Source organism: Mustelus asterias, chromosome 2 (assembly GCF_964213995.1).
Source record: "Mustelus asterias chromosome 2, sMusAst1.hap1.1, whole genome shotgun sequence".
Taxonomy (NCBI): domain Eukaryota; kingdom Metazoa; phylum Chordata; class Chondrichthyes; order Carcharhiniformes; family Triakidae; genus Mustelus; species Mustelus asterias.
Genome location: NC_135802.1, coordinates 5158872 through 5181392, shown reverse-complemented (window position 1 = coordinate 5181392; position 22521 = coordinate 5158872). Strand labels below are relative to the sequence as shown.

General features: G+C 46.9%; 1 protein-coding gene across 1 annotated transcript in view; it reads left to right on the top strand.

Moving 5' to 3' along the window:
- dgat1a (diacylglycerol O-acyltransferase 1a) overlaps positions 1 to 22521 on the top strand; it is a 121241-nt gene that overhangs the window by 57219 nt on the left and 41501 nt on the right. The window contains exons 3-6 of the mRNA XM_078230483.1: positions 5457 to 5497; positions 9091 to 9176; positions 9945 to 9997; positions 17712 to 17817. Coding sequence (XP_078086609.1) covers positions 5457 to 5497; positions 9091 to 9176; positions 9945 to 9997; positions 17712 to 17817 — 286 coding nt within the window. The remainder of the gene's footprint in view (positions 1 to 5456; positions 5498 to 9090; positions 9177 to 9944; positions 9998 to 17711; positions 17818 to 22521) is intronic.

Here is a 22521-nt window from a genome sequence, read left to right as displayed (position 1 = left end):
CAATGTTTTGTACAGCTCTAATATAATCTCCTTGCTCTCATATTCTCTGCCATGACTAATAAAAGCATGTGTCCCATGTGCCTTCTTAACTATCCTCTTCATGTGCTGTGCTGACTGCAGGGATATGTGTAGAGGAATCTGGTTGTCCGAGTGCATGAATCACAAAAGGTTAGTATGCAGGAACAAAGAACAGCACAGGAACAGGCCCGTCAGCCCACCAAGTCTGTGCTGACACAGATGCCTCTCTAATCTAATATATATCCTAAATGAATACTTTGTGTCGGTATTCACAAAGGAGAGGGATGTGTTGACTGGGAGTGTCTCGGAGGGGAGTGTTGACCCGTTAGAGAAAATCTCCATTACAAGGGAGGAAGTGTTAGGTTTTTTAAGGAATATAAAGACTGACAAATCCCCAGGGCCTGATGGAATCTATCCCAGGCTGCTCAGGGAGACGAGAGATGAAATCGCTGGGCCTCTGACGCAAATCTTTGTCTCGTCACTGGACACAGGTGAGGTCCCAGAGGATTGGAGGATAGCTAATGTGGTCCCGTTATTTAAGAAGGGTAGGAAGGATAACCCGGGAAATTATAGGCCGGTGAGCTTGACGTCCGTGGTCGGGAAGTTGTTGGAGAGGATTCTTAGAGATAGGATGTATGCGCATTTAGAAAGGAATAAACTCTTTAACGATAGTCAGCATGGTTTTGTGAGAGGGAGGTCATGCCTCACTAACCTGGTGGAGTTTTTTGAAGAAGTGACTAGAATGGTTGATGAGGGAAGGGCCGTGGATGTCGTCTATATGGACTTGAGTAAAGCGTTTGACAAAGTCCCTCATGGTAGGTTGGTGCAAAAGGTTGGATCTCATGGGATAAAGGGGGAGGTGGCTAGATGGGTGGAGAACTGGCTTGGTCACAGAAGACAGAGGGTGGTAGTGGAAGGGTCTTTTTCTGGCTGGATGCCTGTGACTAGTGGTGTTCCGCAGGGCTCTGTATTAGGACCTCTGCTGTTTGTGATTTATATAAACAATCTGGAAGAAGGTGTAACTGGGGTGATCAGTAAGTTTGCGGACGACACGAAAATGGCTGGACTTGCAGATAGTGAGGAACATTGTCAGAGGCTACAGAAGGATATAGATAGGCTGGAAATTTGGGCAAAGAAATGGCAGATGGAGTTCAATCCAGATAAATGCAAAGTGATGCATTTTGGTAGAACTAGTGTAGGGGGGAGCTATACGATAAATGGCAGAATCATAAAGGGTGTAGGTACGCAGAGGGACCTGGGTGTGCAAGTCCACAGATCCTTGAAGGTGACATCACAGGTGGAGAAGGTAGTGAATAAGGCATATGGCATGCTTGCCTTTATAGGACGGGGCATAGAGTATAAAAGTTGGGGTCTGATGTTGCAGTTGTATAGAACGTTGGTTCGGACGCATTTGGAATACTGCGCCCAGTTCTGGTCGCCACACTACCAGAAGGACGTGGAGGCTTTGGAGAGAGTACAGAGAAGGTTTACCAGGATGTTGCCTGGTATGGAAGGGCTTAGTTATGAGGAGAGATTGGGTAAACTGGGGTTGTTCTCACTGGAAAGACGGAGGATGAGGGGTGGCCTAATAGAGGTGTATAAAATTATGAACGGCATAGATAGGGTGAACGGTGGGAAGCTTTTTCCCAGGTCGGTGGTGAGGTTCACAAGGGGTCATAGGTTCATGGTGAGGGGGGGAGGTTTAACGCGGATATCAGAAGGACGTATTTTACACACAGTGTGGTGGGGGCCCGGAATGCGCTGCCGGGCAAGGTGGTGGAGGCGGACACACTGGGAACGTTTAAGACTTATCGAGATAGCCACATGAACGGAGTGGGAATGGAGGGATACAAAAGAATGGTCTAGTTTGGACCAGGGAGCGGCGCGGGCCTGGAGGGCCGAAGGGCCTGTTCCTGTGCTGTATTGTTCTTTGTTCTTTGTAATATTTTCTTGCCTCTACGTGGTCCATATCCCTCTGTTCCCTGTCTATTCATGTATCTATCCAGATGCCTCTTGAACGTTGTTATAGAATCTGCTTCCACCACCACCTCTGGCGGCACGTTCCAGGCATTCACCACTCTGTGTGAAAAATTTGCCCCTTATCTCTTTTAAACTTTCCTGTATCCTCTGACAATCCTCCTCACTATCCGCTACTCCCCCAATTTTTGTATCATCTGCAAATGTACTCATCAGACCACCTACATTTTCCTCCAAATCATATTACAAACAACAGATCCCCAACACTGATCATTGTGGAACACCGCTTGTCGCAGACCTCCAGTTAGAAAAGAATCCTTCCACTGCTAAGAGCAAGTAATTAGAAAAGCTAATAGAATGTTATTGTTTATTGTGAGGGAGTTGATTACAAACAGTAGGAAGGTTATGCTTCAGTTGTACAGGGCACTAGTGAGGCCACATCTGGAATACTGTGTACAGTATTGGTCACCTTACTGAAGGAAGAATGTAAATGCGTTGGAAAAAGTTCAGAGAAGGTTTACCAAACTAATACCTGAAGTGGATGACTTATGAGGAAAAGTTGGACAGGCTAGGCTTGTATCTGCTGGAGTTTAGAAGAGTAAGTGGCAAGTTGATTGAAACCTTTAAGATCCTGAGGGGGATTGACAGTGTGGATGTGGAGAGGATGCTTCCTCTTGTGGGAGAATCTAGAACAAACGGTCACTGTTTTAAAAAAAAAGGGTCACCCATTTAAAATGGAGATGGGGTGACATTTTTTCACCAAAGTTCGAAAGTCTTTGGATCTCTCTTCCTGAAGAGGTGGTGGAAGTAGAATTTTGGAATATTTTTAAGGCAGTGGTGGATAGATTCTTAGTAAGCAAGGGGGTGACAGGCTATCGGGTGTAGGCAGGATGCAGATTTGAAGTTACTATCAGATCAGCCATAACCCTATTAAATGGCAGAGCAGGCTCAAGGGGCTGAATGGCATATTTCTGCCCCTTGTTCATATGTTTGTAAGCTTGAGAAGGGTATACTCTGATCACAAACAACAATTTTAAACTTAAACAAAGAGATCTTGCTAAGATTAATTGGGTAAATAGTCTAAAAGGTGTGGTGGTAAATAAACAGTGAGAAACATTTAAAGAAACTATTTAAAATATTCAACAAAAATACAATCCATTGAAAAGACAAAAGATTTATCTGGATAGACACATGAACGGACGGGGAATAGAGGGACGTAAGCGGTTGGTCTAGATAGGACAACGGATCAGCGCAGGCTTGGAGGGCCGAAGGGCCTGTTCCTGTGCTGTACTGTTCTTTGTTCCAAAAGCTCCATCCATAGCTTACTAAGGAAGATCAATTAGGTGCGAGATTGAAAGAATATTGATTCAAAGCGAGGTTTATAATGTGCCAATGAATAGCCGTGTGGCAAACAGGATTGTTTTAGAAACCAGCAATGAACCACCAAAAAACGGATAAAAAAGGTAGAAAATGAATGAGAGTAAACAAGGCAGGAATATAAAACAGATTGTAAGATTACAAGAATATAAAAGGGAGAGAGTAGCTAAAGTAAATGTTCAGAAGAGACAGAAGAAATTAATATGGGGAATGAGGAAATGGCAGAGACACTGAACAAATATTTTGTATTTGCTTTCACAAGTTATATATTAGTAATAGAGGGTAACCTAGGGCCTAATAAGAGTGAGGAAATTAATTAATTGAGAAAAGGTACTGGAAAAACCCGGGTGGGGGGGACATTAAAATCAAACTTGCATCTTAGGGCTCAGAAGTTGCAATCATTATCTCTGTCTGTGGTTTCCAAAACTTTCTTCGATTCTGGAATGGTCTCAGCAGACTGGAAGTCATCAAATAAGTCTCAACTATTCAAGAATAGCTAATAACTTGTAGCTAAAGGAATAGGATATAAAGGTAAGGAAGTATTGTTGCAACTATATAAGGCATTGGTGAGACTGCACCTGGAGTATTGTGCGCAGTTTTGGTCCCCTTATTTGAGGAATGATGTAGTGGCATTGGAGGCTGTTCAGAGGAGGTTCATTAGATTGATTCCAGAGATGAGCAGTTTGTCGTATGAAGAGAGATTGAACAGTTTAGGCCGACACTCTCTGGAATTTAGAAGAATGAGGGGAGATCAAATTGAGGTATTCAAGATGATAAAAGGTATGGATAAAGTAGATATGGAGTGGATAGAAACCTAAATGATAGGAGCAGGAGGAAACCATTTGGCCCTTCAAACCTGTTCCACCATTCATCACAATCATGTCTCATCATCCAACTCAATAGCCAAATCTTGCTTTCTCCCCATAACCTTTGATTCCATTCACCCCAAGTGCTACTTCTTGAATACATTCAATGTTTTGGCATCAACTACTTCCTGTGATAATGAATTCCACAGGCTCACCACTCTTTGGGTGAAGAAATGTCTCCTCATCTGTCCTAAATGGTCTACCCCTATTCTTCAGACTGTGACCCCTGGTTCTGGACATACTCACAGTAAGAAGTCTCACAACAGCAGGTTAAAGTCCAACAGGTTTATTTGGCAGCACTAGCTTTCGGAGCCTCAAGCTCCTTCTTCAGGTCATACTCACCATCGGAAACATCCTCCTTGCATCTACCCTGTCTAGTCCTGTTAGAATTTTATATGTTTCTATGAGATCGCCCCTCATTCCTCTGAACTCCAGCAAAAACAATCCTAACCTAGTCAATCTCTCCTCATACATCAGTCCCGCCATCCCTGGAGTCAGCCTGGTAGTTGGATGCTTCCTCTTGTGAGGCATTCTAGGATGAGAGGTCATAGTCTTAGGATAAGGGGTAGCAAAGTTAAAACAGAGTTGAGGAGAAACTACTTCTCCCAAAGGATTATGAATCTGTGGAATTCGCTGCCCCAAAGTGCGGTGGATGCTGGGACAGTGAGTAAATTTAAGAAGGAGTTAGACAGATTTTTAATTGGTAATGGGTTGAAGGGTTATGGAGAGAAGACAGGAAAATGGAGATGAGTGTATCGGCCATGATCAAATGGCGGAGCAGACTCAATGGGCCAAATGGCCTAATTCTGCTCCTATACCTTGTATCTTATTAACTTAAGAAAGGAGTGGCAGCTAAACCAAAAGACACTTCTAAATTGTTTGGCTGGCGTTGTTTATTTTTGTTAGGCACAAGTATTAAGGGTTACAGAACCAAGATGGATGAATGGACTTAAGATACCAGGCTGATCTACTAAAATGGCAGAACAGGCTCAGGGGGCTGATTGGCCCCTCCCTCTTGCTATGTTGTTCAATGAGACCTATTGAGGATTGGTTTCTGCACTGATCATTGAAGTCTGGTTTGATTGTGGAAGGCATGTACTTAGACTAGGAGCTCTGTACAAATTTGCAGCTATAGATTTTGGTATTATTGACACCACCAATGCAGATCGATAATCAAATTAGCAGAATATTGCATAACCAATTTTTTTTTTCTTGCAGATCTTGAGCAATGCTCGCCTTTTCCTCGAGAACCTTATTAAGTAAGTATTGATCTGTCATTTAAAAAGAGTATGTCTTGGTGAATGATCAACAACTGTTCGATATGTGAGGGGGAGGAAATCAATAAAAGGTTTTAGTTTGGATGTCATGGAAAATTCCAGCTTCAGTTGTCCAGTTAGCGTGAGGCACATGGTGAGAATCGTGGAATCACTCCATCCAGCATACACCATAGTGGAAGAGGCCACTAATCTTTTCAACAGTACCGCCCCCACCCCCACCCCTCACTAAATTACCACGTTAATCCAGAGTGTAAATAACAGAGAAATAGAGGAGGGTGTAAGCAGAAACAGTTGAATTTTCAGCAAGTTCACAATCATTGAAATACTTTTGAAAAGTAGTCACTTATGCCTAAGCCAGAACACTTGGGATTCATGTAACACCATTACTGTGTTAATCTGATCTTCAGTGTTGGTCCATAGTTTAGTCTGCATACAATACTTTGTGCACACTGCGTACTCAAACTGATGTCAAAATGTCTAGCCTTATCTGCTGTTCCTACACTCTGTCCCTTCCTGCCATGTTCCGATCATCGTTGCCCTTATTCCTCCCTTGCTTTTTCGCCACATCTTCTCTGCTTAACTTATTACATCTTCCCAAACGTGATCTCTTGCTCCCACTATTTAGTTTAAAGCCTTCTCTACCTCCCAATTATACAACTCACCTGCACACTTGCCCTGGCATGGTGCAAGTGTAGGCCATCCCAGTGGTACAACTCCCACTTTCTCCAGTACTGATGCCAGTGCCCCATGAATCGAAACCCATTTCTCCCACACTGATCTTTGAGCCACGCGTTAAACTTCCGAATTTTGTTTACCCTGTGCAAGTTTGCTCATGGCTCAGATAGTAATCCAGAGATTATGACCTTTTGAGGTTCAGCTTTTTAATTTAGCCCCTAGCTGCTCATCTGCCCCCAGCAGAACCTCTTTCCTAGTTCTACCAATGTTATGGTCCCTACAAGCAGCAACATTGCCATCTGGGCTCCCACTCTCGGCTGAAAGGAACTGTGTGTATCCCCCTGACTATACAATCCCCAAGCACCACCTCATATGACCCATACCTGCATCACTCAGTCTCTCTCACACACACACACCCCTCCCCCCATCCCACCATCTATCCATCCATCCATTTCCACCCCCCTCCCCAACCACTGCCCACTGAACAAGCATTGAACTCCTGTTCCACTGCACTAAAGGCAACATTGTGGGGATACGGTGCAACTGCATTGCTATGAGCACAAGATGAGGAAGACCAGTCAGCCCATCTTGGGGTTCTCTACTTGTATCAGCTCATAATTTCCTTTCATGCATCAATGATTCCAGAACGTTATTCTGCTGGATGTTTAAACCACACACACTGAAAGATATTAATGTGGGAAATGATAAACAGACCATGGCAGGAAGGGATAGAAAGTGCAGCGTGTATAAATATAGGGAAATGTGAAGTTATGTATTTTGGTAAGAAGAATAAAGGAGCTGAATGTTATTGGCTGAATGGCCTACTCCTGCTCCTAATCCATATGTTCCTATACATCGTTCTTTGTATGTGGAGGCATTTCCTGATACTGGTTCTAAAATTACCCATGAACAGTTTGAACTTGTGTCTCTCGCTCCCCTTGCACAGTAGAATTTGTAATAATGTTCCAGATTATTTTTTTGTACACCTAATCTTCAATACCTATTCAAGATAACTTCACAACAACATTTTATTATGAACTCCCTAACTTCCGTTCATCTCTTCTGGCTATGAAGTTCAGTATTATGTTAGCTTTTTCATTGCGGGTCTGTGCTAGTTTGATGTTGAATCTGTTAAGATTCCCAAGATCCTTCAGCTCCATTCCTGGAGTATGTGTATTGCCTATCTGCATGCAGCGTTTTACACATGAAATTCCAGCTACCCATGTTCTGTCAACCATCATATTTTGTGCCCTCCTCTCCTTCTTAATGAAGGTCCTTAAAGACCAACCCTTTGCTCATTTCTGTTCATTTTTTCATTTACAGGATGTGGGCATCACTGGCTTTACCAGCATTTATTGCCCATCCCTAGTTGCCCTTCAAAGGTGGTGGTGAGCTGCCTCCTTGAACCACTGCAGCCCTTGAGGTGTAGGTGCACCACAGTGCTGTTCGGTGGATCCTGGAACTCCCACCCTATGTCTTGTGTCTGACTACACCACTGTGAAATGGATTGGGGTTTTTATGTTCAAGGGACTATTTAAGTGCTCAGTACTGTTGCCTAACACATTTCTGCTTTTACAATTCCACTGCCCTCCTATCATCTGCAGATTTGATTGCTTCACATTGATTGGTCCAAAGATGTGCGGGTTAGGTTGATTGGCCAGCTTAAAAATTGCCCCTTAGAGTCCTGAGATGCGTAGGTTAGAGGGATTAGCGGGTAAATATGTGGGGGTGGGGGGTGGGATTGTGGTGGGTGCAGACTCGATGGGCCGAATGGCCTCCTTCTGCACTGTAGGGTTTCTATGATTTCTATGGTTTCTATCTTGTAAGTTCAGGTCAGTTTTGTAAATTGGAATCAGTGGTAGTACATACTGAAGGATGGTGAGAGTGGCTTGCACACACACATTTTGCTGTAAAACGTTCCCTTCACCTCCATGGCAGAAGCCTGAGTTTAAGCATTTTCCCATCAAGCTGCAATGCAACAGTGTTACGGAAGGCTTGTCAACATTGGGATCGATGCAGTAAACACTTGCTTAATGTTAGTCAGTGTTTCATTGGCTTTTCCCAATTTACATGGCTAGTGTTGCTTCCAGTCAACTGTTCTTCTTGAGTGCTATGTGAACAGCAATGACCTTTCATTCATTGGGAGGTATGGGGAAATGAGGTTTTTAAAGATATCTTTAATATATATATCTATTCTATTTAATCTCTTCCACCTCTCACTTCTTGTGCATCATAAAATAATTTAGTTAGTAACATGACAAGGTGCACATTTTTTGTTTCAAAAATTGCATTGCTGGCAAGGCCAACACAAACTACCCGTCCCTTTTGTTGCCCTAAAAGTGGTGGTGGACACAGTTCTGGTTCAGAGAAATGGCATAGAGTCACCATGTGCTTCTCGAGTCACAAAGCAGCCAAACTGGGGAAGGACTGTCGCTGTCCTCAAAGGATATCACTGAAATAATTGAGCTTTTACAACAACCTGGTCAACTTTACTGGTACAGATGTATTTTATTTCCAGTCTCCCGTGGTGGAATCTGAATTCCAGTTCTCTAAATTACTGGGCCAAGAATATAACCCACACACGACTGTAATTAAAACTGAGAGTTTCTCTGAAGATGGTCTTGCTGTGTGTAGTAAAATAGTCTGGTCAAAGGATTCTGGGTGATGAAGCAGGCTTCCCAGTCAGAAGTGAGTAACGTTTGTTGGTGTTTCTCCCCTGGTTTTATATTTATTTTGGTTATTGGAGAAGGAGTTTTTTCGTGTTCTAGTCTTTATATCTGGGTTGATAGAGCAGAAATCTGAAGGTTTAGTTTTCATTTAATGTAGAAAATCGTTTTTAAATCGATATGGGTTAAAAGATTTAAAAAGAAAACTGGCATTGATACTACTTCAATTTACAGATATGGTATATTAGTGGATCCAATTCAAGTCATCTCACTGTTCCTCAAGGATCCCTACAGTTGGCCTGCCTTGTGCCTTATAATTGGTGAGTATCCCACATTGGGGAAGTGATTTATTTCTCTGACCCTTTTCCATTCTCTCGTGATTTCCAGCACTCCAGAACTAGGTTAAAGTAAAGGTATTTGCCATTGGTTCGCCCAGAGGAATGCTATGCTAACAGCTCCTTGCTGGTTTAATTCTCATTACAGCATATCTAACTTGAGAATTTTTAGAAGCTAGACTTCTCAGTTGTCTTAAACCTCGTTCAAGCATCCATATGATACCTTCCTGGTAACTTAGTCTAAACTTTATTCATTTTGCAGGTGAAAATGACTTACTTTCTTCAGATCTCCTAACTTTGAGCTTGTCCACTGAGATTTAACATTCCTCCTTGCCTGCAATTTGCTAATTTTGAACTTGTCCTGGCATTTTCTACTGATTTTAATTTCCAACATCAGAAGACTAAAGTAATTAGAATTCTTCTACGTTCATGCTGTGCTCTCCATTCCTATTGTTACAACAATGTCACCTTGTCCTTCCCTCATCCCATGTGTAGTGAATTGTTGCTTATTTGGAGGTTTCACCTCCTGCCTTGCCTTGGGGTTAGCAGTCTGGCTGCTGCTGTCACCATGATTGACAAGTCTTGTGTTTAGTGACTGACTAGGCAGTGAAACTGTACAGGGAAATGTGTGACAGCAAGAGATGGCATTACTGTCACAGTGTGATATTTTACCCAAATCTCACTAGTGTATAATTATATCATTCTCTCTTCACTTGCTGTTTGTGATTTAACAGACCTCTTTATGTTCCCCAGTCTCGAATACTTTTGTAATTGTGACACTGCAGATTGAAAGGAAAATGGCTATGGTGAGTTTGTAGTTTTCTTTTTCTTGAGGGATAGGGAGCGCCTGTGTTTTAAATTCTTGTCAGTTGTTAGTGCTGGTCAGAGTTTTGGAGAAGCTGACTTGTAGAGCTGGACAGATGGGTTGCCTGTTCTCTGGGGAATGTTAACAACCACCGCCGCACCCCCAGCATGAGCTTCATCTGTGTCAAGGCAAGCCAGAGAGTGGTGGGTCTGTGGAATTCATTGCCACAGAGGGCTGTGGAGGCCGAGACGTTGAGCGTCTTCAAGACAGAAATTGATAAATTCTTGATTTCTCGAGGAATTAAGGGCTATGGGGAGAGAGCGGGTAAATGGAGTTGAAATCAACCATGATTGAATGGTGGAGTGGACTCGATGGGCCGAATGGCCTTACTTCCGCTCCTATGTCTTATGGTCTTATGGTCTTATGTCTCTATGGTTGGATAGCTGAGAAAAGCAAGTCTTTCTTTACCCCAGCTTTCTCTAGAGCTGTACAAGTACAATTCCACAGACAGTGGGAACCGTTCAGTACTTTCCCCAGTTGACCATTATTCATCATGCGCATCTTGTGACAGTGGCACGGTGGCGCAGTGGTTAGCATTGCTGCCTCTCAGCGCCAGGGACCCGGGTTCAATTTCTGGCTTGGGTGACTGTCTGTGTGGAGTTTGCACATTCTCCCTGTGTCTGCGTGGGTTTCCTCCGGGTTCCTCCCACAGTCCAAATATGTGTTGGTTAGGTGGATTGGCCATGCTAAATTCTCTGTGTAGCCAAACAGGCGCCGGAGTGTGGTGACTAGGGGATTTTCACAGTAACTTCGTTGCAGCGTTAATGTAAGCTGACTTGTGACTAATCATTTTTTTAAACTGAATATTGGCACGGAATTTGACTGTGGGGACACCCCAGTTTGATTCAGTTCTTGCTCATCGTCCATGGAGACATCGGCCCTTTAAGGAAGGATTCCTCAATAGGAGTCGGGGTGGGGCGGGAGGAATCCTGCCCAACATCTTTCTCTCATTCTGACCAAATCCAACCTCTAACAGTGTTCAGAGTTCTTGATGCGAATTATATTATCCGTTCCTTTGCTCTTTGTCCAGGCAATGGGAAGCCTAGTAATCACGATACTGGGCAAGCAACTCCGGTCTTGAGGTCAAATGCCACTGTAGCAGCTGGAACTAAACTCAGTAAATCCAGCAACATGTGAGCTGCAACTCCACACGCGAGGATCTCCCATTGCTCGACACGCGAGGATCTCCCATTGCTCGACACGCGAGGATCTCCCATTGCTCGACACGCGAGGATCTCCCATTGCTCGACACGCGAGGATCTCCCATTGCTCGACACGCGAGGATCTCCCATTGCTCGACACGCGAGGATCTCCCATTGCTCCACACGCGAGGGGCTCCCATTGCTCCACACGCGAGGAGCTCCCATTGCTCGACACGCGAGGAGCTCCCATTGCTCGACACGCGAGGAGCTCCCATTGCTCGACACGCGAGGGGCTCCCATTGCTCGACACGCGAGGAGCTCCCATTGCTCGACACGCGAGGAGCTCCCATTGCTCGACACGCGAGGAGCTCCCATTGCTCGACACGCGAGGGGCGCCCATTGCTCCACACGCGAGGGGCGCCCATTGCTCCACACGCGAGGGGCTCCCATTGCTCCACACGCGAGGGGCTCCCATTGCTCCACACGCGAGGGGCTCCCATTGCTCCACACGCGAGGGGCGCCCATTGCTCCACACGCGAGGAGCTCCCATTGCTCCACACGCGAGGAGCTCCCATTGCTCGACACGCGAGGGGCTCCCATTGCTCGACACGCGAGGAGCTCCCATTGCTCGACACGCGAGGGGCTCCCATTGCTCGACACGCGAGGAGCTCCCATTGCTCGACACGCGAGGAGCTCCCATTGCTCGACACGCGAGGAGCTCCCATTGCTCGACACGCGAGGAGCTCCCATTGCTCGACACGCGAGGAGCTCCCATTGCTCGACACGCGAGGAGCTCCCATTGCTCGACACGCGAGGAGCTCCCATTGCTCGACACGCGAGGAGCTCCCATTGCTCGACACGCGAGGGGCTCCCATTGCTCGACACGCGAGGGGCGCCCATTGCTCCACACGCGAGGGGCTCCCATTGCTCCACACGCGAGGGGCTCCCATTGCTCCACACGCGAGGGGCGCCCATTGCTCCACACGCGAGGAGCTCCCATTGCTCCACACGCGAGGGGCTCCCATTGCTCCACACGCGAGGGGCTCCCATTGCTCCACACGCGAGGGGCTCCCATTGCTCCACACGCGAGGGGCTCCCATTGCTCCACACGCGAGGGGCTCCCATTGCTCCACACGCGAGGGGCTCCCATTGCTCCACACGCGAGGGGCTCCCATTGCTCCACACGCGAGGGGCTCCCATTGCTCCACACGCGAGGGGCTCCCATTGCTCCACACGCGAGGGGCTCCCATTGCTCCACACGCGAGGGGCTCCCATTGCTCCACACGCGAGGGGCTCCCATTGCTCCACACGCGAGGGGCTCCCATTGCTCCACACGCGAGGGGCTCCCATTGCTCCACACGCGAGGGGCTCCCATTGCTCCACACGCGAGGGGCGCCCATTGCTCCACACGCGAGGGGCGCCCATTGCTCCACACGCGAGGGGCGCCCATTGCTCCACACGCGAGGGGCGCCCATTGCTCCACACGCGAGGGGCGCCCATTGCTCCACACGCGAGGGGCGCCCATTGCTCCACACGCGAGGGGCGCCCATTGCTCCACACGCGAGGGGCGCCCATTGCTCCACACGCGAGGGGCGCCCATTGCTCCACACGCGAGGGGCGCCCATTGCTCCACACGCGAGGGGCGCCCATTGCTCCACACGCGAGGGGCGCCCATTGCTCCACACGCGAGGGGCGCCCATTGCTCCACACGCGAGGGGCGCCCATTGCTCCACACGCGAGGGGCGCCCATTGCTCCACACGCGAGGGGCGCCCATTGCTCCACACGCGAGGGGCGCCCATTGCTCCACACGCGAGGGGCGCCCATTGCTCCACACGCGAGGGGCGCCCATTGCTCCACACGCGAGGGGCGCCCATTGCTCCACACGCGAGGGGCGCCCATTGCTCCACACGCGAGGGGCGCCCATTGCTCCACACGCGAGGGGCGCCCATTGCTCCACACGCGAGGGGCGCCCATTGCTCCACACGCGAGGGGCGCCCATTGCTCCACACGCGAGGGGCGCCCATTGCTCCACACGCGAGGGGCGCCCATTGCTCCACACGCGAGGGGCGCCCATTGCTCCACACGCGAGGGGCGCCCATTGCTCCACACGCGAGGGGCGCCCATTGCTCCACACGCGAGGGGCGCCCATTGCTCCACACGCGAGGGGCGCCCATTGCTCCACACGCGAGGGGCGCCCATTGCTCCACACGCGAGGGGCGCCCGTCTGTACAATATGTCGCTGACTCTTTGTACCCACTGAATTATTCTAGCTGCCACTGACTTGTTACAAGGAGGCCCATCATTACTTTCTTCAGGCATCTAGTTTAAAGTTTAAAAGTTTATTTATTAGTGTCGCAAGTAGGCTTACGTTAACACTGCAACGAAGTTACTGTGAAAATCCCCTAGTCACCTTTACGCAGAGAGTGGTTGGGGTGTGGAAGTGATAGTGGAGTCAGACACTTTAGGAACATTTAAGCGGTTATTGGATAGGCACATGGAGCACACCAGGATGATAGGGAGTGGGATAGCTTGATCTTGGTTTCAGATAAAGCTCGGCACAACATAGTGGGCCGAAGGGTCTGTTCTGTGCTGTACTGTTCTATGTTCTATGTTCACCACACTCTAGCGCCTTTCAGATACACTGAGGGAGAATTTAGCATGGCCAATGCACCTAACCAGCACATCTTTTGGACTGTGGGAGGAAACCCATGCAGACACGGGGAGAACGTGCAGACTCCGCACAGACAGTGACCCAAGCAGGAAATCGAACCCATGCCCCTTGGAGCTCTGAGGCAGCAGTTCTAACCACTGTGCCACCGTGGCGCTCCTAGGGTGCCACCCGTTTAGGGATGGGCAATAAATTGTTTTGTCCATATTCTAACCAAAATAAAAACAATTAGTTCAGATTTTGGCAGTCCCATCGAGGTGTTATATCTGGAGCCTTTCAATCTGTTGCTCAGATGCACATTCTATATTTAGTTTGACTTCATGTGTAAGTTGTTGAGATTGATTGATTTGTATATTGTGCATCCTTTACTCTCGGTTATTTTAAGCATTTGGCTTGTCACTGCCAAGTTTGAGCACCTGCTTTGCCAGTAGGGTGGGTTTCAAATAACATCCCAGAGTTTGTCAAAGAAACAACCAGCTGGGCTGGCCATCCCGAGATCCTGTAGAATGCGGAGCATCCCGTTCGGGAATCCTATTACCCCGGGTTAGAGTTACCACATTTTGACGATCCAAAACTGGAATGGGGTGGGATCAGAGCTTAAACTCTGATCATTCTTGTTCTTCTCGTTCTAACTTTCCCAGAAATTAATAATCAGGAACACTGACAATGACAACCAGACAATGTGGTTGAAGATTGGACTGTGCTGTACACTCTAAAGAACAAAAAACAATTCAGCACAGGACCTCCGAGCCTGCACCGATCATGTGTTCCTAACTAGACCATCCGTTTATATCCCTCTATTCCCAGTCTGTTCATGTGGCTATCTCGATAAATCTTAAATGATCCTAGCATGTCTGCCTCAACCACCTTGCTTGGCAGTGCATTCCAGGCCCCCACCACCCTCTGTGTAAAATACGTCCCCCGCATATCTGTGTTGAACCTTGCCCTCCTTACCTTGAACTTGTGACCCCTTTGTGTTTATCATTTCTGACCTGGGAAAAAGCTTCCAACTGTTCACCCTATCTATGCCCTTCATAATTTTGTAAACTTCTATTAGCTCGCCCCTCAACCTCCGTCTTTCCAGGGAGAACAACCCTAGTTTACTCAATCTCTCCTCATAGCTAATACCCTCCATACCAGGCAACATCCTGGTAAACCTTTTCTGCACTCTCTCCAAAGCCTCCACGTTCTTCTGCTAGTGTGGTGACCAGAATTGGACGCAGTATTCCAAATGTGGCCTAACCAACGTTCTATATAACTGCAACATCATATGCCAACTTTTATAATCTATGCCCCGTCCAATAAAGGCAGGCATGCCATATGCCTTCTTCACCCCCTTTTCCACCTGTGCTGCCACCTCTAAGGATCTGTGGACTTGCACACCCTCTGTGTGTCTATACTCCTGATGGTTCTGCCATTTATTGTATAGCTCCCCCCTGCATTAGATCTACCAAAACGCATCACTTTGCATTTATCTGGATTAAATTCCATCTGCCATTTCTCCGCCCAATGTTCCAGCCTATCTATATCCTGCAGTATTCTCTGACAATGTTCATCACTATCCGCAACTCCAGCAATCTTTGTGTCGTCCGCAAACTTACTAATCAGACCAGCTACATCTTCTTCCAAATCATTTATATATATCACAAACAGCAGAGGTCCCAGTACAGAGCCCTGCAGAACACCGCTAGTCACAGACCTCCAATCAGAAAAAGACCCCTCCACTGCTACCCTCTGTCTTCTATGGCCAAGCCAGTTCTGTACCCATCTAGCTAGCTCACCTTTGATCCCGTGAGATTTAACCTTTTGCACCAGCCTGCCATGAGGGACCTTGTCAAATGCTTTATTAAAATTCATGTAGACGACATCCACGGCCCTTCCCTCGTCAATCATTTTTGTCACCTCCTCAAAAAACTCAACCCAATTTGTGAGGCATGACCTCCCTCGTACAAAACCATGTTGTCTATCGCTAATGAGACTATTCAGTTCTAAATGTGTATAGATCCTATCTCTAAGAATCTTCTCCAACAATTTCCCTACCACGGACGTCAAGCTCACTGGCCTATAATTACCCGGGTTATTCTTGCTACCCTTCTTAAATAATGGGACCACATTTGCTATCCTCCAATCCTCTGGGACCTCACCTGTGTTCAGTGAAGAAACAAAGATTCTGTTAGAGGCCCAGCAATTTCATCTCTTGTCTCTCTCAGTAATCTAGGACAGATGCCATCTGGCCCTGGGGATTTGTCTACCATAATGCTTCCTAAAATGCTTCTAGAGAAGTGGCAAGTAGCGACCCTTCCCACAACTACCATCCCTCAGCAAAGAATACACTGTGAATGTACTGTTGTCTGTACATTCAGATGATACTTTGACCTAAACTTTGCATGGTTTGAGTTGCAGATCCCTGTGGTACCCCCCTAGTCACTGCCTGCATCACATCAGTAATATAGTGACCAGATAATCTCTCTGTGATTTTGGCTGAAAATGACTGTAGGCCAGGTTACTGGGAGAACTCCACGACAGCTCTTCAACAGTGCCACCTAAGGGGGCAGGTAGGGCTTTGGTGGATCATCTCATAAGAACATAAGAAATAGGAGCAGGAGTAGGCCATCTAGCCCCTCGAGCCTGCCCTGCCATTCAATAAGATCATGGCTGATCTGATAGTGGTTTAGTTCCACTTACCCACCTGCTCCCCATAACCCTTAATTCCCTTATTGATCAGAAATCTATCTACCTGTGACTTAAACATATTTAACAAGGTAGCCTCCACTGCTTCAATGGGCAGAGAATTCCAGGGATTCACTACCCTCTGAGAGAAGAAGTTCCTCCTCAACTCTGTCCTAAACTGACTCCCCCTTATTTTGAGGCTGTGTCCTCTAGTTCTTGTTTCCTTTCTAAGTGGAAAGAATCTCTCTGCCTCTACCCTGTCTAGCCCCTTCATTATCTTATATGTCTCTATAAGATCTCCCCTCAGTCTTCTAAACTCCAACGAGTACAGGCCCAATCTACTCAATCTCTCCTCATAAGCTAACCCCCTCATCTCCAGTATCAACCTGGTGAACCTTCTCTGTACTCCCTCCAAGGCCAATATGTCCTTACGCAAATAAGGGGACCAAAATTGCACACAGTACTCTAGTTGCGGCCTCACCAGTACCTTGTACAATTGCAGCAAGACCTCCTTGCTTTTATACTCCATCCCCTTCGTGATAAAGGCCAACATTCCATTTGCCTTCTTGATCACCTGCTGCACCTGCAAACTGAGTTTTTGTGACTCATGCACAAGGACCCCCAGGTCCCTCTGCACAGTAGCATGTTGTAATTTTTCACCATTTAAATAATAGTCCATTTTACTATTATTCCTTCCAAAGTGGATAACCTCACACTTGTCAACGTTATACTCCATCTGCCAGATCCTCGCCCACTCACTTAGCCTATCCAAATCTGAAAGACAACCCCTCTGATAGTACAACACTGCCTCAATCCCGCACTGCAATCTCAGGAGTGGGGTCGGAGTCTGCCAGCTTCTGACTCGGATGCGAATGCCACCACAGAGATGAGGCCAACACCGAAAGACTGGCGATGCAGTCTTCACAGCGTTTTTTCTGAAAGTACAATTATATTTATATATGTTGCCACTTTTCTCTCATAAAGCATTTCCTGCTTGAGAACCTAACATTTGATGTCATAACATCGATAGTTTCTCGGATACCCAGGTACCGATTTAACACGAGCCTGATTATTTTTACAGTAGCGCTGAAATGTGCTCTTCTTGAATTAATACTCGTCTTGAGGGAAGCCTGTTGCTTCTCAGTTCTTTAAATCTTTTTTTATTTCTCCACAGGGTGTTCTATCTGAGAGTTTTGGGCTGGTCTTACACACAGTTAACCTGATCACCATTCTCTCCTTCCCTGTAGCAGTGGTGTTAACAGTCAACTCAATAACTCCAGGTAAGTACGGTGAAGACTGTTGGAATTGGTTGGCAGGGAGGTGAAAGATGGTCAACTTAGTTTAATCTCATTTCATTTGGTTTGGGACTCTCTAGATCAGCCCTATTATTTGGAAAGTTAATTGGTTACAAAGCAACCAAGGTTTTCGGGGGTCCTCTGGTGCAAAGTGGAAAATGTCCCAGTATGCATTAAGCTCATTCCAAGGCTAATAACCTATCATTCATTGTAACTGCTCTTTTACGTTTGTGTGCAAATACCTGAGTGTCGATATAGGACAAAGTTTAAATACAAAGAAAAGGAACGGGCCCTTTGACCCTCCAAGCCTGTGCCAATCATGATGCCCTAACCAAACTTTTAAAAAAACCTTCTGCCCTCACACAGTCCATATCCCTCGATTCCCTTCCTATTCATGTACCCATCCAGGTGCCTCTTAAATGTTGCTAATATGCCTGCTTCCATCACCACCTCTGGCAGTGCATTCAAGGCTCCCACCACTCTGTGAAAAACCTCTTCTGCACATCTCCCTTAAACTTTCCCCCTCTCACCTTGAACCTGTGCCCCCATGTAATTTACACTTTCACCCTTGGAAAAAGCCTCTGACTATCCACCCTGTCTGAGCCTCTCATCATTTTGTCGACCTCTATCAGGTCTCCCCTCAGCCTCCATCTTTCCAGTGAAAACAATTCTAGTTTATTCAACCTCACCTCAGAGCCAACATCCTCAAGACCAGGTGAACTTTCTTTGCACTCTCTCCGAAGCTGCCACGTCTTTCTGATAGTGTGGTGACCAGAACTGCACACAATACTCCATTTTGTTTAAGAAGAGCTGCAAGGAAAAGCCTGGGAACTACAGGCCAGTGAGCCTCACATCTGTAGTGGGTAAGTTGTTAGGTATTTTGAGAGACAGGATCTACAGGCATTTAGAGACGCAAGGACTGATTAGGGACAGTCAGCATGGCTTTGTGAGTGGAAAATCATGTCTCACAAATTTCATTGAGTTTTTTGAAGGAGTAACCAAGAAGGCAGTGCAGTTGATGCCTACATGGACTTTAGCAAGGCCTTTGACAAGATACCACATGGTAGGTTGTTGCATAAAGTTAAATCTCACGCGATCCAGGGTGAGGTAGCCAAATGGATACAAAATTGGCTTGATGACAGAAGACAGAGAGTGGTTGTAGAGGGTTGTTTTTCAAACTGGAGGCCTGTGACCAGCGGTGTGCCTCAGGGATCAGTGCTGAGTCCACTGTTATTTGTCATTTATATTAATGATTTGGATGAGAATATAGGAGGCATGGTTAGTAAGTTTGCAGGTGACACCAAGATTGGTGGCATAGTGGACAGTGAAGAAGGTTATCTCAGATTGCAACGGGATCTTGATCAATTGGGCCAGTGGGCTGACGAATGGCAGATGGAGTTTAATTTAGATAAATGCGAGGTGATGCATTTTGGTAGATTGAACCAGGGCAGGACTTACTCAGTTAATGGTAGGGCATTGGGGAGAGTTACAGAACAAAGAGATCTAGGGGTACAGGTTCATAGCTCCTTGGAGTCACCGGTGGACAGAATGGTGAAGAAGGCATTCGGCATGCTTGGTTTCATTGGTCAGAACATTGAATATAGGAGTTGGGACATCTTGTTGAAGTTGTCCAAGACATTGGTAAGGCCACACTTGGAATACTGTGTACAGTTCTGGTCACCCTATTATAGAAAGGATATTATTAAACTAGAAAGAATGCAGAAAAGATTTATTAGGATGCTACTGGGACTCGATGGTTTGAGTTATAAGGAGAGGCTGGATAGACTGGACTTTTTTCTCTGCAGCGTGGGAGGCTGAGGGGTGACCTTATAGAGGCCTATAAAATAATGAGGGGCGTAGATCAGGTAGAGAGTCAATATCTTTTCCCAAAGGTAGGGGAATCTCAAACTAGAGGGCATAGGTTTAAAGTGAGAGGGGAGAGATACAAAAGGGTCCAGAGGGACAATTTTTTCACACAGAGGGTGGTGAGTGTCTGGAACAAGCTGCCAGAGATAGTAGTAGAGGCGGGTGCAATTTTGTCTTTTAAAAGGCAGTTACATGGTAAGATGGGTATAAAGGGATATGGGCCAAACACAGGCAATTGGGACTGGCTTAGGGGTTTAAAAAAATGGGCGGCATGGACAAGTTGTGCCGAAGGGCCTGTTTCCATGCTGTAAACCTCTGACTCTCTGCAGCCTAACCAAGGTTTGTATAGTTGCAACATGATTTCCCAACTCTTGTACTCAATGCTCTGGCCGATGAGAAGGCATAGGGCATGCTTGCCTTCAATCACCTTGGCCACCTGTGTTGCTACTTTAGGGAATTGTGGACCTGCACACCCTCTGTGTGTTAATGTTCCTAAGGGTTTTGCCGTTTACAGTATAATTCACACCTAAATTTGATCCTCCAAAATGCATGCATCACCTCGCATTTGTCTGAATTAAACTCCATCTGCCATTTCTGTGCCCAAGTCTCCAATCTATCTATATCCTGTCGTATCCTCTGACAATCCCCGGCACCATCAGCAACTCCACCAATATTGTGTCATCCACAAACTTACTAATCAGACCCCCCCCCCACATTTTCCTCCAGATCATTGATACATACTACAAACAGCAGAGAGAGGTCCCAGCACTGATCCCTGCGGAACACCACTAGCTACAGATCTCCATTCTGAAAAACACCCTTGCACCGCTACACTCTGTCTTCAATAACCAAGCCAGTTCTGTATCCATCTAGCCAGCCCAGCCCACCCCGAATCCCATGTGATTTTAGTTTTTGTTCTTGGACAATTTTTTGCAAGGTTCATTAATCATCCTTTTTCTCCCCTCTGTTTTTGAGCAGTTACACTATATCACTGTGCCCTCACTGTCAGTGGGTCAAAATCCTGGACCTCCCTCCGTAACAGCACTGTGCACGTACCTACACCAGATCAAGCAGCATTAACACTTAGTTTTCTAAATATCTGTCCTGCTCCCACTGTCCTAATGACAAAGAACAATACAGCACAGGAACAGGCCCTTCGGCCCTCCAAGCCCGCGCCGCTCCCCGGTCCAGGATTGAATCCTGAATCCAGGATCCCCGCCCAATTTTAGAATCATAGAAACCCTACAGTGCAGAAGGAGGCCATTCGGCCCATCGAGTCTGCACCGACCACTATCCCACCCAGGCCCTATCCCCACATATTTTACCTGCTAATCCCTCTAACCTACACATCCCAGGACTCTAAGGGGCAATTTTTTAACCTGGCCAATCAACCTAACCCGCACATCTTTGGACTGTGGGAGGAAACCGGAGCACCCGGAGGAAACGCACGCAGACACGAGGAGAATGTGCAAACTCCACACAGACAGTGACCCGAGCCGGGAATCGAACCCAGGACCCTGGAGCTGTGAAGCAGCAGTGCTAACCACTGTGCTACCATGCCCCAGCCTATCTACATCCTAATATCCTATCCACCGAGCTGTCCCTCACAGCTACGATGCTTTGTTCATCACAACCTATTAACTCACCCCCACCCCCCCATTCCAGACCATGTGGTCTCCAGGGAGAGGCGAAAACCCAGAGTGAAAACCCCAGGGCCAATATGGGGAAAAGAAAATCTGGGAAATTCCTCTCCGACCCCCTGAGGCGATCGAAACGAGTCCAGGAGATCACACTGGCCCTGATCAGAAAATGCTTCCCAACCCTAGTCATTTCCACTTCTGCTTTACGAACACCATCTGAATTCCCTGCCCCCGAGACAGGTTCCCAACTATCTGCAGTCTTGCTCTGTACTGGCACCAGCAAGATGATCATAGAATGAAGCCTTGAAACGAGAAACAAAGAACAATTAGCCCGCGCCGCTCCCTGGTCCAAACTAGACCACTCTTTTGTATCCCTCCATTCCCACTCCGTTCATATAGCTGTCTAGATAAGTCTTAAACGTTCCCAGTGTGTCCGCCTCCACCACCTTGCCCGGCAACACATTCCAGGCCCCCACGACCCTCTGTGTAAAATATGTCCTTCTGATATCTGTGTTAAACCTCCCCCCCCTTCACCTTGAACCTATGACCCCTCGTGAATGTCACCACCGACCCGGGGAAAAGCTTCCCACCGTTCACCCTATCTATGCCTTTCATAATTTTATACACCTCTATTAAGTCTCCCCTCATCCTCCGTCTTTCCAAGGAGAACAACCCCAGTTTCCCCAATCTCTCCTCATAACCAAGCCCCTCCATACCAGGCAACATCCTGGTAAACCTCCTCTGTACTCTCTCCAAAGCCTCCACGTCCTTCTGGTAGTGTGGCGACCAGAACTGGACGCAGTATTCCAAATGCGGCCGAACCAACGTTCTATACATCTGCAACATCAGACCCCAACTTTTATACTCTATGCCCCGTCCTATAAAGGCAAGCATGCCATATGCCTTCTTCACCACCTTCTCCACCTGTGACGTCACCTTCAAAGATCTGTGGACTTGCACACCCAGGTCCCTCTGCGTCTCTACACCCTTTATGGTTCTTCCATTTATCGTGTAGCTCCTCCCTACATTATTCCCACCAAAATGCATCACTTCGCATTTATCAGGATTGAACTCCATCTGCCATTTCTTTGCCCAAATTTCCAGCCTATCTATATCGTTCTGTAGCCTCTGACAATGTTCCTCACTATCTGCAAGTCCTGCCAGTTTTGTGTCGTCCGCAAAC